Here is a 17,820-nt window from a genome sequence, read left to right as displayed (position 1 = left end):
CCTCTTCATCGGCTGGAACAAGAGGTTCGGAAATTGCATCCACTGCGCAAGGTTCTGGAACAACGACCGTTGGTGGTGCGGAGCTCGACTCATGGGATGGATTTTCACAAGTCACCTGTTGCTGGGCAGCTCTCTCTGCGCGCTCTTGCGCCCTCCTAGCCAAACGTCGTTGGTAACTTTTGTTCCACAGTGCCTTATTGGGATTTTTAACTCGAACGAGCTGAACTGGTACGTTTGCAGCCACCACATCTACATTTGCATGGGTAGCAGCAATTACAGTAGCACCTGCTTCGGGAACGACCTCAGCAGCTGGCACAGGTAAATCGCAAACCTCGATGGAAGGTGAGGTTTGGGCTTCAGCGTTCGGAGTAGCCTCTTCATCGGCTGGAACAAGAGGTTCAGAAATTGCATCCACTACACAAGGTTCTGGAACAACGGCCACTGGTGGTGCGGGGCTAGACTCATGGGATGGATTTTCACAAGTCACTTGTTGCTGGGCATCTCTCTCTGCCCGTTGCCGCGCCCTAATAGCCATGCGACTTTGGTATTCCACTCGAACAGGCTGAAGAGGTGCGTCTGCAGCCGCCACATCTACATTTGCATCAGCAGCAGCAATTAAAACAACACCTGCTTCGGGAACGACCTCAGCAGCTGGCACAGGTAAATCGCAAACCTCGATGGAAGGCGAGGTTTGGTCCTCAGCGTTCGGAGTATCCTCTTCATCGGCTGGAACAATAGGTTCGGAAATTGCGTCCACTGCGCTAGGTTCTGGAACAACGACCATTGGTGGTGCGGAGCTCGACTCGTGGGATGGATTTTCACAAGTCACTTGTTGCTGGGCAGCTCTTTCTGCTCGCTCTTGCGCTCTCCTAGCCAAACGTCTTTGGTAACTTTTGTTCCACAGCGCCTTCTTGGGATTTTTAACTCGAACGGGCCGAACTGGCGTGTCTGCGACTACGACATCTGCGTCAACAGCTACTACTTCCTCGGGAGCTACCTCCATCAACTGTTCGCCTTCAGCGTGAGAAACTTCAACTACACCATCGGACTGGATGGGAACGAGAGGGTGGTCCTCGTTAGCGGGCTCAACAGTCGATACGTGGACGGGTGCATCTTCGTCGGCTGGCACAGCGGCCGAAGGCAGCTCGCAGCATGATTCGTCAGATGCAGCCGAAACTTCCGGGACTGCGTCAGGTTTCTCAACGTCTTGCGGAGGAACGATGTTATCTTCGGCCGAAATGGCTTCGTTGGAATCGCCAATTGGCAGAGTGGGGGCTCTTGCCTTGACGCACGCCTTCCATCCGAGCCAACCGACCGCAGCAACTCCAGCTCCAACCGCCACCACTCCAATCACTCTTGCAGAAAACTTCACGAAAGAAGACATCTTTGAAATCAACAGTAAGCGTTTTGGATCACTATTCGAGATATCTGAATCACTATTCAAGGATTTCGAATCGCTATTCGAGCGTATAGATAGCTGTACTGCACAAATAGTAGCTAAAAATTCCTTTTTTTACCTGAGCTTAACTAGTCTGGCATTCACAAGCAAAACTAACAAACTGAATTTCGCTCTTTGAAACGAAATTTTACATTATTTCTTCACATCGCAAAATAGAAAAAAGTACTGATTTACAATTTAATGATATAATCAAACATTTTTCAATGAGTTTGCTGACTTATTTCAAAATAGGTATAATTTTTTTTCTCATTTAACAAAAACCCATTTCGGAAAGGACTTACCCGCTTTGTACAGTAGAACATCATCTATGCTTCCCCGTTCCGCAGTTCCACGTATTTCTACTTTCATAACGATGCCGTTTGTGTTGGCAACACTGCCTTTTCCAAAAGCGTCTTCTGCTAGAGGCACATTTTCGTCATCCGTCAAAAGTTTTGTTCCCGTTGTTCATTTTTCCCTTAATAAATAATAAAAATGGCTGAAAAAATGAGAACGGAAATCGCTTCCATGCTCCAAGGAATAGAAAGGTATTAAAGATAAATTAACATGTAAAGGCAACTTGGATAGTTTCAAAATGGTATCTCTAATATGATGGTTGTACCTTTAGGTACAACCCAGACAATCTTCAAAAACTAGAACGCTATGTAGAGATGCAAGCGCAAGAAAATATTTACGATCTTGAAGCAAACTTGAGTGTACTACGACTGTACCAGTTTGGTCCAAATTTCTACCGTAGCAACATTGTAAACCTGATCTTACTGAAAGCGATGACCAATTTACCACACACAGATTTTCTACTGTGTAAATGCCTTTTGACTCAAGACAGGGTATACCTTCATTTCATTCTTTATTAGAAATTTCCTAAAAACATTACTCTGTGCAGTTGGAGGAACCTCAAGTAAGCAGAGTAATGGTCCTTGCAGATTTGTTGGAAACTTGTAAATTCAAGCAGTTTTGGGAGGAATTGGCCAAATGTGGTGATCTCATCATCACTGTCCAGGGATTTGAAGATGCAATTAGGAAGTTTGTTGCTCATGTTGTCAACATCACCTACCAGACAATTGAAGTTCCAGTTCTCAAGGAACTCTTGGGCAATGTCAATGGTAAAAATATAATAGTTTAACTACCATTAAGTCTCATTTCGTATGTCCAGATAAATATTTTTCAACATTTTTATGCGACCATAGATCAAGTTCTGAAGCAGTGGGTCGGCAAGTGCAGTTGGAAAGATCTCGGCAATGGACGTGTTTTCGTCACGTCGCAAGAAGATTTGGTCAAGACCAAGAACATCACTGAAAAGATCGAGTTTGAAAATGTTGCTGGTATTATGGCTCATTGCATTTAAAGGACGGTTCTTCACAAATCCAGAACCCGAAAAAGGAGGAAAAATAATAAAAAAAAGAAAACATACAAACAATTCCAAGGGCAGTGTATTACTGTTTTGAAACAGCTTGATATACACATTTGTCATGTTTGAACTCGATGATCGTGCCACCACCCAAGCAGTGATTCCTATAGCTATCGCCGTATTTACACCCAATTTGTTTCCTCGATAGCTGTAGCTAGTTAACAGATTTTAAACTTCGTTCTGCTTTGGCTGAAATGGTGTGGGCTTTTGCCTCTACGTTGACAAGTGAATTGGTGGATTCTTTAAATGATTCATGGGAAATTGAAAACAACGAAGACCATTTTTGTTCCTTTCAGAAACGGATGCTGAATCCGCGGAACTCAGGTCGTGCAAGGTATTCCCAATTGCGGAGCTCGGTGTGGTCGATTTTGGCTCCCGGGCTGCCTGTCCGCGACAACCATTGCACTCTATCGTGAGACAACATTTGAACAAATTATTTTGATTACTTCCACACGAGAACTCGTTAGACACACAAACAAATTCCGCTTTGGCACCGAACGCATCACGGAGCAAGAGATTCTAAAAGTAGCTTGTTTCTCCTCGCTCTACGTAGGACAGACCCAGTATAGTTAAGGTATTTAACGACGTGTCCCGCCCGAACCGTGACTCGTGAGCCTTATCTAGAACCCTCAAATGGGCTCGATGCCAATCGTCATTTCGTCGTTTAAATCGTCCGGAGCTGCTGGTGCTGCACCGTCCGTTCTAAATCCGTAAATCGCTTTTTGAAACAGCACGCCGTACGGAATGTCTGAGTATTTGTCAATAGTGTACTTACATTTCATCGATGCGGACCTTGTCCCCTTGTACTTTGCCGACAATCGTTCCCTTTTTGGAATTTTTTACCCAGCCAGACAGACCCAGTTGATCACAAGTATCTTTGCAGAATTTGGTGAAGTAGACGCCTATAGACGTCACAGTTTGTAAAAACAGAAGAGAGAGAGAAAAACAACGGTATAACGTGACGTGAAATCGTATAATCATAGGCAATCAACACCATCTTAGGCGTGGACGTGAGAGACGAGAATAGCGCAGACGGCGGCAGGTGCTGAATATGTACACACCAGCCAATGCACGTAGAAGCGGTAGAGTTAAAAAGGTTGCTCGCATTCATACATACCTTGTACGTGGCCGTAGACTTCAAATTCTACCGAAACGAAAGTGACTCCTCCAGTTCCTGCGTTGGTAACTTCATGTCCTTCGTTGATAACCTCTCCTTCTAGACCCATGATTCGTTAATTTAATAGGATACTGAATATACACTGAGAACACTCAATTCGAAAGATGCGGGGTAGCACCGCCGCTTAAACACCCACTGCGCACAATGACTAGGATGGAAGACAATTCCGAGACACAGCGTGATATTCTAAACCGTGGGAGGCGCTAGGATCGCTCTTTTGAAGACTGTTGCTGGTGTACCTTTTGTTGAATGACAGCCAACCAATCCCAGAACAGAGACGCTTCCTGAATCTTCTACTTGGCACCTTGGCATCAGGGTCATTCACGTCTCCATCCCTGAATGCAAAAAGAATATGGAAACGCACGCCTTCCATAGCTTAAGTGAACATTTTGCATTGCTTAAACGTTACGGTACATTGGTTTTTCAAATGCTTCTATAAATAGCTAGGTCAAGAGCTGACTTACGATATACCAAGTCAGGGTATAGCTCCTTGTAACCCAATGTTTACGCAAATCTTTCAAGTAGTCCCGGTAAAGCCATCGAAAATTGAATTCGAGTTGAGTTGACTATATTTTTCGCCAGACTGTACAGTATGTATTAGATTTCTACATGGCTGTGTGTCATCAAAATCCAGGATCCCAGTCGATAGTTTGAGGAACTTGTTTCATTTCGTAACACACAAGTGTATCACCAGGTTGAAACTGTATAGTGGGACTGTCGAGTCTTATTCCACATTCGACATCTTTCTTAACTGTATCCACTTCGGATTTGAGATGCTTCATGGAAGCAACGCGGCCTTCAAATATAGGATCTTCCTCACGAACTAATCGGAAGAGCGCATTCTTTTTCAATATGCCTTTAACACAGCGACCTGAAATTATTTCATTTTTAGATTATTAAAAAAGCGTGAATTTAAAACCAAAAAAACTTACAGCCAGCGACGGGAAGCTTGTGTTTGCCTTCGGTGACAATAAATTCTTGAAGAACGTTGGCTTCACCGATGACTTCTTCTACTTCGGTGGGTGGCAGAAGTTTCTCTAATTCGCCACGAAGGTCGTCAAATAGCCGATAAATGATATTGTGTTCTCTAATCTGAACTTTATGAGACTTGGCGAGCTGCCGTACATTTGGCTGCATCACGCCAACGTTAAAGGCGTAGACGATCGCATTGAATGGCTCAGCTAATTTGATGTCACTCTCCGTGATGGGTCCGACGCCATAATGGATGAGATCTAGCGTACAATTCGACGATTGGTAGGAATCCAATACATCTAGCAATGCTTCTACAGAGCCGTCTACATCACCTACGAAAACGCATTCGAATGAATTCAATACGTTAAAGGAACAATAAAAATAGAACAAAAAATAAAATAAAATAAAAAAAATAAAAACAAATAAAAAATAATATAAAATAAAAAAACAGAAACAAATAAAATAAAAAATAAATTTATAAATAGTTTTGTCTTCGTTTTATACCTTTAATGATAATAGACAATTTTGGTTGGGAGGATTTTTCCTCGGCAGCTCTAGGTCGCATCCCTCTAATTTTGTACCTCATTCTACCCATTCGTTTTTTCTCCTCCAGCTGGACTTTGTATTCCTTTAATAAGGCCGGTTTAGTTTCATTTCAAAATTTAGGAATTATAAGTAAAAAGATAAATACCTTCAAATGTTCTTCTACCTTCTGTTGAATGACTACATAGTCTTCCTTCAATTTTTCCACTTCTTTTCGCGATTGACGAAGTTGGGTAACTTCATGAGCTCGCCTCTAAAAGGAATGTTGATTATACAATGATTACGGCAGGATGCAATATTTATCGAATACTTCAGTTTCGACTTCCAATATTTCGTCGCCAGCACTTGGCAATTCTTTCCAACCAACGATCTCAACTGGAGTGGAGGGCGGTGCTTGCTGGATGGGCCTGCCTTGATCATCAAACATGGACCTTACTTTGGCCCAGGCCGTACCAGCTACAAGATAAGAGCCTTTGCGTAGAGTCCCTCTTTGAATTATAGCAGTTGAAAGCTTCCTGGAAAATAAATTCTATCTGCAAATAGGGCTAAGAATGGGTCTAGTGAATTTTTGGTGGTACCCGCGGTACGGGTCCGTTTTAGATTCAATGACGGTCGCTTCAACCAGACCTTTTGAATCGGCCTTTAGGTCAAGTAGAGCCGCCTGAGTGTTGATTGTATCGATCAGTTCTTGGAGCCCCGTTCCTTTTAAAGCCGACACGGGTACTGATTGTACATCTCCACCTACTTCCTCTAGGACTAGACCTTGAGCTATTAACATACTTTTAGTCCTTTCCTGTGAAATAGAAAACTTTAAGGTGGAAAATGTTCGGACACTTGAAGAAGATTTGAACCTACAATATCTGCTTCTGGCTTGTCAACCTTATTGATGGCTACAATAACAGGAACTGCAAAGAGAAAATAAGGATTGTTGCAAATACAGTATATGATCATTTATTACCTTTAGCTTCATTTGCCAGTCTGATGGATTCTTTGGTTTGCTCCATAACACCATCGTCAGCGGCCACAACTAGCACGACAATATCAGTGACATGGGCACCGCGGGAGCGCATGGCTGTGAATGCTGCGTGACCGGGCGTGTCAAGAAAGGTGATCATCTCACCACTGTCAAGGCACACTTCAAAGGCTCCAATGTGTTGTGTGATGCCACCAAATTCACCGTCCACGACTCGGGTGTGCCTCAAGGAATCGAGAAGGGTTGTCTTCCCGTGATCAACGTGACCCATGATAGTAACGACAGGATGGCGCGGAACACAGTCACGTAGCTTAGGTGGTGGTCTAATGAGGGTCTTTTGTAACTGAGAGTTTGAAAAGAATTTATTTTTATTTCCACACCTTTTCTCAGCATCCTTAATCTCTTTATGGGTTGTATGTGAAGTTGGCTCACTAGCAATCATGCAGCGCATGCCACTCTTTTTCACAATTTCCTGGATCACTTTGAGATTGTCTATGCACTTCCAAGGCTCATCATAATCAGCAGAGTTATCCACATAAATCATGACCTCAAAGACATGATCTAAATTCAGAGATACTGGGATATAATTCATATACAAAAATTTAATGAAAAATTACCTAGATCCTTATTCATTGCATCAGCCAATTGAAGAACAGACATATTTCTCCAAACTTTGATGACTTTCATGTCTGCTTTGTTTTGCATCTTCTGGGCTTGAAGTGATAGTGGTACAAGGCCCCTTTTCTGCAATAAAAAATAAAAAAATAATCCATCTTTGAATTATTTGTCAAGTTTCTTACTTTGTCATCGTGGGTTCTTCGTTGTTTTAGACATGTAGCAGTTGTGCTGAAATTACAAGAATGCTTTACAAGGATAACAGAACGGTTTGTCGCTAAAATATTTGTCCTATTAGAGCTATAACGATAAATATTTCCCAAAAACGTTGCCCTAGAGCCACAGTATGATACATTTTCTTGGTGTAGAATAAAAATATGTCGATTGAACGGTAATGTTCGTGAAAGCCGGCAGATTGGCGAAATTTTACAGGCTGTGGAAGTTGCCATTTTTCAACTTAGTTACCATAGTAACCGAAGGTAGCCACCGCTCAGCAGACGATTACTTCGTTCGGCACGTGTATGTTTGTGAATTTTGACAAATTGATATTTCTTGTTTTAGTTTTAAGATGACACATTATGAAATTGGCTCGGTGGCCAATTTTGTCAGCCAAAAATCAGATGTATCCAACAAGAAGACGTCGTTGCAGAAAAATCAACAAGTTCTTGATCAACTTTTCGCTAGTTCAAATTCTACGGCAAACACAGTCGTAGCCAACGTCCCTATACCCAAAGAGACCATCAAAAAGGTAAAAAAAAGCAAAAGACAGGCTGATCAATATGCCATATCAAATTTTCCAAGCTTAAAGAAAACAAAAAATATAAAAGAACTGGATGAAGATGAGGTAGAAAAAATATTAGATCCTGGGCCAGAGGATGATGACGACGACATGGACAATGAGGAGGAAGAATCTGACAAACTTAGTAGAAAACTGAAAAAGAATGAACTTAAGAATGTAAAAAAGTACTTGGAAAAGAAAGGAGAAACAAAGGAAGATAGCAATAGGGTGGTTCTTGTGAAAAACTTGCCCATCAAAATTAAAAGAAAAACTGTACATCACTTTTTTGCCAAATGTGGGAAAATTGATGCTGTTTGGCTAAGGTGTGCTGCATTAGCTGATCCTGCCATGCCAAAAAAAGTGGCTGTTATCAAACAAGAATTTCACCCAAATCGACAATCCATTTCAGCCTTCATCCGATTCGAGACGAACGAATCGGCTAAACAAGCTCTTTCAATGACGGGGTGTGAGTTTCAAGAACGTCATATTGCTGTGAGCCTCCTCGCAGATGCCAATATTAAAAAGCAACTTGGCCTTGGAATCTTTGTCGGCAATCTTACCTTTGATATTGCAGATGAAGCTCTCTGGCTTCATTTTGGAGAATGTGGTAAAATCAGTGACGTCCGAGTCATCCGGGACAGAACCAATGGAATGGGCAAAGGATTCGGCTACGTCAACTTCGAGGTAAACATTAAATTAAATTTACTTAATTTTATTTAAATTTTGAAATGAGTAACTAGAAATTCTTGTTTTTCTAGAGTGCCGATTCCGTGGAATTAGCGTTGAAATTAGACCAGTCAATCTTAAACGACCGACCTATTCGAGTATCACGATGCAAAAAGAACCCTAAACCTTTCAAAGCCGAAGAAAAGACTGCGGGCAAAGAAAAAGAAAATAGCAAAGAATCAGGTGCCTATAAACGGATTAAAAATAAAGAAATGCAAGAAGAAAGGAAGAAAGGTTCCGGTTGGATCACGAAAATGAAGAAACGCAATAAGGAATCGTATCACAAGGCTGCCAAAGTAAATTCGTTTGCCGGTGAAACGACTGGTACTAACAGTGTCAAGGTATTGCTTATTTATAACGACATTTTAAAAATTAAGAAATGTCTAACTTTCTCCCCCATTCGTCCTACCTTAGGTCGTAAAAACTGGCAAGGCAGTGAAAAGAAATAAGGAAGAACATCGAAAGAAAGTTATTGCCGCCAAATTGGCTTTTGTTAACAAGAAATAATTACAATGACGGATGTTTTTTCTACCCTGCATCATTGGCTTTTATTCGTTTCTAATTCGTAAATTTTTTTCTGTACTTCGGCGGGAAAGTGAAGAACATTTTCTAAGGCGCATTCGCGACAGAAACGTTTAGAGTAGAATAGGCTACAATTAGCACAGACTAGTCGTTTGCATATTGAACAAGGTGCTCCAAGAAAAAAGTAGAGGTTTTGGCCATATGGAACAAATGGATCACGCATGGCGTATGCGTCCTCGTTGAACACAATTCCGCGGGCGAAAGGGAGACTTGTACCGTGACCGTGGTATCGTTCTGACCAGCCACACAAGGCACACTGAAATTGACCACCTTCTTCTGTTTGTTCTGGTTTCTTTTCTTCTTTTGGTTTCACGATTTCGACAGGAGAAAGACCACCGATCTCACTATGGCATTCAATCGGTTCCTGCTTCACTGGATCAATGCTCTCCATCTACGAATAAGTGAAAATGGAAAAGGGACATAGAGCAACGTTGTATTGTAATAATCTAAAATCTAACATAGAAAACCACAATTTGCTTATGTTTGTCTATAATGAGCTAGAATCGAGCTGGGTGCGGTCTTTGGGCGCTTCTATAGGCCACCAAGTCGGTCGGTGAGTGTTAATTGAGTTCGTTCCAATTTTCAGCTGAGAAGCCGACAGAGCCTGTTGAATTCGTAAAAGGCCAATACCGTAAATTGTCCCATTAAGGTATCCTCGGAGTTTACCCACTCTGCTTCCATTTTCGTCAGTTACGGTAGTTTCTGAATGGACAGGGTTGTGAGGTTGTTGGAAGACCACGGGCATCAGACGTTTCCTGATCACACCTGTGTGATACGTTCTGGCTGTGAGTTCTTGACCCAAGTAGCAGCCTTTATGGAAACTGACACCATGTAGGTAATCACAGTTATATTCAAGTGGAAAACATGTGCCTGGAGGCATGTCTTTATGGCCCTCTCCTATTCCAAGTTGGTATCTGAGTTCAGCATATCGATCTCTCTCTTCCACACATAGATTCTTGATAAGTTGACTAACACTTGTGTTGGAATCTATCAAAACTCGCCAGCCCAGTTCTTTAACCCTGGGATCTTTGGACAAGATAACTTCTTTGCTCAGATCTTCGGGAGGTTGATCAAAGAGCACCCAAGGCCTCAGCTTTTCTTCCACAGTCACTGTAATCTTCCTTCTTACTCTGAACATGGAGAGATGTTTGACTAGAGGTTGCAAACACTCTGTGTCACATTCGATCAGGTAACTTCCTGATTCATTTGGGGAGTAAATTATGGCATCATAGAGAATTCTACCTTGTGTATTAAGGAACATGCAGTACATGCTGTACTTGTTTTTTTCATCCAAATGTTTTATGTCATTGGTCATAAGACCCTGAAGGAATGGACCGGCATCTTTTCCAGAAACTTTAACGATGCCCCTTTCTTTTAGTTCCTGAGCGTAGACGATGCATTGCTGATGAATAAGTCGTACCGACCTAGCGACCAGCACTCTCAGATTAACAACTTGAACACACCGCCACATAGAAACAAATTATCGTGGAGGGATAAAGTGCTATCGTACCTTCAGTAAAGCTTGAAATTTTTTGAGCAAATAGCTTGGGATAGAATTTGTTTACAATTGTAAATATTTAACAACTCTGCTGCCACCTGATGGATGCTGATATGATTCTAGTACAAGGTCTTTAGTTAATACATATAATATAGTTGATACTAAATGTTTTATCAGTCAATAAAATAATAAATAAATTGACGATAGGTTTGATAACACCATATAATCATTTCTATCCTATGTTGACAGATTTTGTTATTCAGTTTTACGAGGTCGAATAATCGATTACCTTTCCAACCGATAACAAAAGTCGGCAAAGGAAAAAAATAAGAGATGGGACACGACCGTGTTAAGCCGCAATGACACCTCAGCACAACATCTAGCGGCTAATTCGCTCCCTTCACTACTAGCAGACGAAATGTGCCAGGCGGCTGATTCGAACATGAGTACAGAAAGTCGGCCAATTCGCCCGATAAGAACACACAATGAAAGTTCTGTGACTAATAACATGGAGGGCGATGAACACACACACACCTCCACGGTACCTGTTAGCATTTTATCGAATTTTACCCTGCGAAATACACGGCCTCAGCTTCTCAGTAGTTCTAGATGTGTTTTTCTTCATCTCTTTGTGTAAAAATGGGCAAATGCCTCCCAACTGTAGTGCCTTTAACTGCAATTCGAAGAGAAGTGATCAACCAGTTTCGTTTCAGAAGATTCCTAATGACGCTCTGCGACTAATTATCTGGCCGAAACATTGTGCGCCTAGATTTAAGCCTTCAAAAACTTCTGTTTTGTACTCTCTTTACTTTGATCCCGCTTTGTTAACTTGGACTCGTCGGCAAAAAAATCGAATACATTAGCTCATAGTAAACCTAATCCAAATAGCTTTAGACACATACCGAAACAGAAGGACCCCGAGAACAGCATAAAGAGGAATAGGATATTGTTAACTACCTGGTCGAATTTGTTGCTTACAGATTTTTCAAAATAAGATGTTTAACCTATATCAAACTGTTCAGTCAAAATATGTCTGAAGAAATTCGAAAAGTAACTAGGTAACTAAATTTACATTATACAAAAATCTGTAAAAGAAATTTCACTGAGAGTTGATTTTATTTCAGAATTGTACGTTTTTAATGTACGTTTTACACAAACAACAGAAACACATTGTAAGCCTGTAGTAAGCAGGGTGACATTAGGAAAATTTTAAAATTGTGTCTGCATGAAGAAGGGAGAGAATTAGCCGTTAGATGGTGTTTCGAAATGCGTCATGGCTTTTCCTATCCCGTGTCCCATCTCCGTTTCTCTAAGCCACACTCTTTAGTTTAGAGGCGTTACTTCCACGACTCTCACAACGAGGTGGAGGTCTCGTGAAGTTAGTTCGATCTAGTAGCATCTGTTTATATTAAATCACCATTTATACTAAAGGGTGGATTTGCGCCCCTGTTAGTGTTATCACGTTCGATGTGTTAAGATGTCGTCTTGTGATTGAATGATTTGGTCACAATCATCGTAACAACAAGCCATCTGCCAGCAGTTTGTGTGTGTGCGTGTGTGTGAGAAGAAAGGGTTGTGTGGGTTGCCCCGTTTGTGTTGCCCATGTTTGGTCACGGACGGCATCGCCTCTCTCTTGGAAATTATTGTTTGGTGCTCTGAGCTACAGGTGCCCCTAACTGACTTGCAAGAAAAAAAAAACATTCTTTCAAGATGATTGCCGACGGACATCTGGTCGGTGATGGTAGTTGGGAATTGAAAGTGTTGGTGACGGACTTGGCCGTGGAACGATGTTTACGGGTCAAAGGTGATCTGCATATTGGTGGTGTTATGCTCCGTCTCGTCGAAGAATTAGGTATGATGATGTTCGTGTTTATTATTGTTGCATTTTCGTGTGTGCCCATATTTGGATTCGAAAAGGCTGACATCATCACGCCCCAACTTTAGACTCCTCTTGTTTATGCTTGGATTTAAAAGACATCACGTTGGAAGCCATCTTGTCCACATCTGAAAATGAGTTCTTCCGCCGCCTACTGCTAGTTCCAGTGCAGACAGAAGAGAGAGAGAGAAAAAAAAAAGGCGGTATTTAAAAATAGCCACCCCTCGCGTCACTCGTACAATGGGATCTCTTGAAATCTCAGCATATAAAAGTCCAAAAAAAAAAAAAACAAATAAAAAAATTCAACAAATCCTTGAAAGGTTGCGCGCTCTCTCTTTGATTTTTGCCTTTGGCAAAGGCTTGTCTGGATAAGTAAATAGGGCGGTGATTGGAATGCTGGTGATTGGTATTCTCATCACGTCAAGGATCACTTGAATGTTTATTTTTAAACACACACACAAATCGAAAGTTGGAACCATGAGGTTGCGTACTCGTATCGCGGTTCGGCAACATCCGGATAATTTTTTACCACGAACGTCTCTGATTTAAAAAAAAAAAAAAAAAAAAATTATTCAGAACGACGCCCATTTTTGGCCACCATGACCCATTTCATATCCGCCCCATATAGACGTACACGCTCACACATACCACCTGAGTGTGTAATTTCACGCCCAATGCCACGCGACCAACGTTAATGGATGTTTGCGACATCAAACATTTGTGAAACCTGGAAATAAAAAATAAGTGGGTTTTTCAAAATAATCTTATCTCGTTTAGATATTGCGGCTGATTGGTCGGATCACGCGCTTTGGTGGCCCACGCGAAACTGCTGGCTATCGCGGACCCGTTCGACGCTGGACCAGTATGGCGTCCAAGCGGATGCCATATTGCATTTCACGCCCATGCACAAAACGCTTCGCGTCCAGCTGCCCGATTTGCGCTACTTGGACTGCCGCGTTGATTTCAGCGTGAAAACGTTCAATGCCGTCGTCACGCTGTGCAAGGAGCTCGGCATCAGACATCCGGAAGAATTGTCTTTCGCCAAACCGTTGGAATCGGACGATTTGCGTTACAATTATCGCGAACGCGAAACGAACTCGCACAAGAAGAGATCTGTAGCCAACAATTCGGCTGATACCAATACTTTTATCGGACATCACGGCAATTCGACTCACAGTTCCAACAACAGTCTGGACAACATTAAGGCCACCTCCGGATGTACACCCGTCCTGCCCAACACGACCATCAATCGGTCCCCTGCTCCTGTCCCCACGCCCATCAGCTCGCCAGTTAATGTTAGTCTTGCATCTATGTTGTCTTTTTTTTTTTTTTTTTCAATGTTCTTTTCTTTCGCATTGTGATAATAGCACTAATCATCATTATAATATCACCCATCAGTCGGGCACGTGGAGAAAAAATTCACCTTATTCAACGCCGGGTAGCAACGGGCACAATATGACGCCATCCATCTTTGACTTGACGGCCAACAACAGCCTCAACACTACGGCCAATGGCAGTTTTTCTAATTTGGATATGTCTCTGGCTCTCAGTCCGGCCACGCCCAGTCAAGAGGCAAGATCTAAACTTCTGCGACCCAAAAATCTGATTGAGCGTGCCCGTCTTAATGTGGCGTAAGTTTTCCTATATTATTCCAAAGATGAAAACAAAACAAGATCAAGGAATTGGGGTTTCATTAATCTGTTTCTTTTGTTTGTTTTTGTTTTTTGTTTTTTTAAATGCAGTTGGTTGGATTCTTCCTTGTCCATTATGGAGCAGGGAGTCAGAGAGTACAGCACTTTGTTGTTACGCTACAAGTTTTACTCTTTCTACGATTTGAATCCGAAATACGACGCTGTTCGCATCAATCAAATTTATGAGCAAGCCAAATGGCAATTACTTAACGAAGAAATTGATTGCACCGAAGAAGAGATGCTCATGTTTGGAGCTCTTCAACTTCAAATTAACTTACAAAGCGCACGCCCGCAGCCTTTGAGCGAGGCTCGTGACGGCGACGACGACATCGACGCCGCCCTCAGCGATCTCCAGGACACGCTGGAAGGGACGCACGTTCACAGCAATGCCAGTGACATCACTTCCATACCAGAGTTATCAGATTACCTTCGTTACATGAAGTAATTCATTTGTTTTTTTTTGTTTTTTTTTAGATATCACTTAAAATGCATTTTATTAAAAAAAAAAAAAAAAAAATATTCATTTTTCATTCGTGAAAAAGGCCAAAGCGTTTCACATTGAAGGGGTTTAAACGTTATTGGTTCGTCTGTAAGGACTTGCAACTATTTGCGTTCAAGAATCGAGGAGATTCGGGTTCGGGACCGGCTCACCAAATCCCATTACGAGGTTGCGAAGTCACGCCGGATGTCAATCTGTCGCAAGATAAATTTGGCATCCGGTTGGAAGTGCCTGGACCGGATGGTATGTCCGAAATGTGGATCCGGTGCGATTCCGTAAGCGCTCATTTTGACTCATCGTGTTGTTTAAAAATGTTAATTTTAACTTTTATTTTATTTTTATTTTTTTTCTGGGGATGTTTGTTCTTTCACGGGGTGTGTTGAACAGGAAGCACAATACGCCAAATGGATGGCGGCCTGCCGTCTGGCGGCCAAAGGTAAAACGATGGCCGACGCTTCGTACGACGCCGAAGTCAAGTCGATTTTAGCCTTCTTGGCAATGCAGAAGCCAGCTCCAGCACCGGCCATTAATCCGTCATCACTGGACATCCAGCCAGATGATTATGTCGCTCCCCGTTTCATCCGTAAACTCAAAAATAAGGTAACACATCAACTTCAAAGTCAGGATTTCGTATCGATTTTTTAAATGATTTTTCTTCCATAACACAAAACATTTAAAAACAAAAACAAAAATCTCCTTTAAAACAAAACAAATAAAAACTAAAGTCGTGCGCTGGGTGCACTGGAACGCAGGCTGATAAATCGGTAACCTCGATTCGCCCTCACCCAGCACGAAATTTTAGACGATCGCACGGAATGCACCTTATCCATTAGCTTTTTTGAGCTTTTTTTTTTTTTCTTTGCCTGCCTGAAAAAAAAAAAAAAAAAAAAAAGAAATTCGAAATATTTTCAAAAACAATTATAATCCAACTATGAAATGTGTCATTTCCCAGGTATCGACGCGGATCCTGGAAGCACACACCAACGTCAAAGACTTGACGCTAACCGAGGCCAAATTGAATTATATTAAAGGTATGCAAAATTCAAAGAATTGAATTGTATTCCGTTTCAATAACGAATTGTATTATAATTTTTCATCGACTAGCTTGGCAATCGTTGCCCGAGTACGGCGTCTCGCTGTTTGTCGTCAAATTCATGGGCCAGCGTAAAGAGGAACTGCTGGGCGTGGCCTTTAATCGATTGATGCGGATGGACATGACGACGGGCGATCACATCAAAACATGGCGCTTCAACACTATGAAGGTACTTCATTTTTATTCTACCGCACTTAAAATCCGAAATAAATGCATTTCGTGTTGACGACTAGGCCTGGAACGTCAACTGGGAGGTGAAACACATGATGGTACAATTTGAAGAAGAAAACGTCATCTTTAGCTGTTTATCGGCCGACTGCAAAGTTGTTCACGAATTCATCGGTGGTTACATCTTTTTGTCAATGCGCTCCAAAGAAGCCAACCAAACTCTCAACGAAGAGCTCTTCCACAAATTGACGGGCGGCTGGTCCTAGAGAAAACCTTGGAGATTTTCTCGCCGCCATCGCATTTTTAATCAAGCTTCCGCGTTCTCTCTTCTATTTCCTTAAAAAAAAAAAAAAACCCTGTTCGTTTTCACGTGGTGTTAACGGGCATAAGATAATCTAATTAATATCTGCGTTTTTTCACCATTCTTTCGTTTCACGATTCTCTTTTTTTTTTTGGGGGGGAAAAAAAAAAGAAACTCTTCCTCGCTATGACAGCCACTTGTTGGGAACTAACCCCGAAATTTGGTCAATTAACAATGTGTCACCCCCGCCCCCCCCCCCCCCCCCCCCTGGTGAGACGTGCCTTTTTCTTTTCTTTTTTTTTAAATTCTATTGTAACCTAGAATTATCCCGTTCAATTCTAGGCCCTTGGAGTGTCGAATCTCGAAGAAATATTCATACAATCAATCACGCACGGCTTTTTTTTTTTTTTTTAATATAACTTGAAATGTGTTAAAAACCTGTAATTTCGGACAGACAAAGACACGGTGCCTTTTGCAGTAATTGTTTTGGTGACTACCGATGCAACAAGTCAAGCCATTCTACAAAATATTAACGATTATATATATGTTTTTACTTTTATTGACCACATGCTATCCACCTTTTTATTTAGCATCTTGATTGTAGCATCCGTGCTTTGTGTCTAGTTCATTATAACTCGAGGGGGAAATGAGAGGGAAAAAAAAATTGTGTGTGTGCTATTCTGCCTCTTGTTCACCCCCCCCCCCCCCCAAAAAAAAAAATACAATTTTCGCTAATCCATTACGAAACGCGTTTTGCAGACGAATTCATTTAGGTGTACAACACACGGTGGACAGCAGACGAAAGAGACGTAAAATCACCTGGGTTCCGCCACAGAACCATCTAGCGGCCGAGCTTACCTTTCTTTCGTACGGGAAAAATCTCTTTTCTCAAGTGGTTCCCTGAAAAAATAAAAGACTCAAGTGCCCACAACTAAAAAAAAAAAAAAACACATTTTAATTCAATTAAATGTCGGACTAAATTAGATGTCGAGAAGAGGTTGAGGACGATTATCTTTCAAGGTCTTTCTCCGCAGACTGTCGCATAGGAGAGAAAAAGAAAAAGGGCGAAAAAAAAAAACAAAGTTTGCCAAAAGGGATCTCTTCCTCCTTCTAGGAGCTGCGTGACCTGATGATGTGCTGTACAGGCCTCCCATTCCCCATGCATACGTATACCCTCAGGGCGGAGGAGGAACACACCCCACTCACCAAAAGGGCGGCCAAGCAGCCAACCAACCCGAGTCGAGCAAACACCAGAAGCCTTCTCAGTCAGTCGCCGTGCTTCTTCAACGTCACACACGTCGCAGCTGGCCCAGGATAAAAAAGAAAAAAAACGAAAAGGAAAGTTTTTTTTTTTTTTTTTTTTTTTTTTTTTTTTTTTGCTGGGGATTATTCGTCAGTGTTCCAACACACAGGCTGGAGTGAAAGGGACATACAAGGAACACATAACAGGTAAGATTGATTTCG

General features: G+C 41.8%; 6 protein-coding genes and 1 long non-coding RNA gene across 7 annotated transcripts; 3 read left to right on the top strand and 4 right to left on the bottom strand.

Annotated features, from left to right (window-relative positions):
* Positions 1-1,827: 1,827 nt before the first annotated feature.
* Positions 1,828-2,937, top strand: LOC130685903 (eukaryotic translation initiation factor 3 subunit K-like). The gene is made up of 4 exons (XM_057509192.2): positions 1,828-1,983; positions 2,064-2,283; positions 2,340-2,559; positions 2,644-2,937. Exons 1-4 carry the CDS (start codon positions 1,931-1,933, stop codon positions 2,799-2,801), a joined length of 651 nt encoding a protein of 216 aa, XP_057365175.1. The 5' UTR covers positions 1,828-1,930; the 3' UTR covers positions 2,802-2,937.
* On the bottom strand, positions 2,869-4,214 carry LOC130685909 (acylphosphatase-2-like). The gene is made up of 3 exons (XM_057509198.2): positions 3,982-4,214; positions 3,640-3,766; positions 2,869-3,271 (listed from the first exon to the last, which is right to left on the bottom strand). The coding sequence occupies exons 1-3, from the start codon at positions 4,088-4,090 to the stop codon at positions 3,157-3,159; spliced, it is 351 nt and encodes a 116-aa protein (XP_057365181.1). The 5' UTR covers positions 4,091-4,214; the 3' UTR covers positions 2,869-3,156.
* A 368-nt stretch (positions 4,215-4,582) lies between these two features.
* Positions 4,583-7,625, bottom strand: LOC130685888 (translation initiation factor IF-2, mitochondrial-like). Its single transcript, XM_057509170.2, has 11 exons — positions 7,330-7,625; positions 7,147-7,273; positions 6,910-7,090; positions 6,515-6,852; positions 6,412-6,461; positions 6,135-6,349; positions 5,867-6,071; positions 5,705-5,809; positions 5,518-5,641; positions 4,974-5,345; positions 4,583-4,912 (listed from the first exon to the last, which is right to left on the bottom strand). The coding sequence occupies exons 1-11, from the start codon at positions 7,591-7,593 to the stop codon at positions 4,665-4,667; spliced, it is 2,229 nt and encodes a 742-aa protein (XP_057365153.1). The 5' UTR covers positions 7,594-7,625; the 3' UTR covers positions 4,583-4,664.
* Positions 7,626-7,655: 30 nt separating this feature from the next.
* Positions 7,656-9,199, top strand: LOC130685892 (RNA-binding protein 34-like). Its single transcript, XM_057509177.2, has 3 exons — positions 7,656-8,606; positions 8,681-8,989; positions 9,063-9,199. The coding sequence occupies exons 1-3, from the start codon at positions 7,713-7,715 to the stop codon at positions 9,153-9,155; spliced, it is 1,296 nt and encodes a 431-aa protein (XP_057365160.1). The 5' UTR covers positions 7,656-7,712; the 3' UTR covers positions 9,156-9,199.
* Positions 9,171-10,836, bottom strand: LOC130685921 (uncharacterized). The gene is made up of 2 exons (XR_008999734.1): positions 10,741-10,836; positions 9,171-9,621 (listed from the first exon to the last, which is right to left on the bottom strand). It is a non-coding gene; the product is annotated as an uncharacterized LOC130685921 (long non-coding RNA).
* LOC130685896 (putative transferase CAF17 homolog, mitochondrial) lies at positions 9,650-10,828 on the bottom strand. The gene has a single exon (XM_057509183.2). It carries the CDS (start codon positions 10,699-10,701, stop codon positions 9,718-9,720), a length of 984 nt encoding a protein of 327 aa, XP_057365166.1. The 5' UTR covers positions 10,702-10,828; the 3' UTR covers positions 9,650-9,717.
* A 1,223-nt stretch (positions 10,837-12,059) lies between the features above and the next one.
* On the top strand, positions 12,060-17,040 carry LOC130685913 (unc-112-related protein-like). The gene is made up of 10 exons (XM_057509203.2): positions 12,060-12,580; positions 13,382-13,899; positions 14,003-14,235; positions 14,347-14,736; positions 14,838-15,069; positions 15,182-15,394; positions 15,520-15,558; positions 15,747-15,825; positions 15,899-16,056; positions 16,121-17,040. The coding sequence occupies exons 1-10, from the start codon at positions 12,439-12,441 to the stop codon at positions 16,319-16,321; spliced, it is 2,205 nt and encodes a 734-aa protein (XP_057365186.1). The 5' UTR covers positions 12,060-12,438; the 3' UTR covers positions 16,322-17,040.
* The last annotated feature ends 780 nt before the right edge of the window (positions 17,041-17,820 follow it).

The sequence above is a fragment of the Daphnia carinata genome, chromosome 2 (genome assembly GCF_022539665.2).
Source record: "Daphnia carinata strain CSIRO-1 chromosome 2, CSIRO_AGI_Dcar_HiC_V3, whole genome shotgun sequence".
Lineage (NCBI taxonomy): Eukaryota > Metazoa > Arthropoda > Branchiopoda > Diplostraca > Daphniidae > Daphnia > Daphnia carinata.
This window is presented reverse-complemented; position numbering and strand designations above follow the sequence as displayed.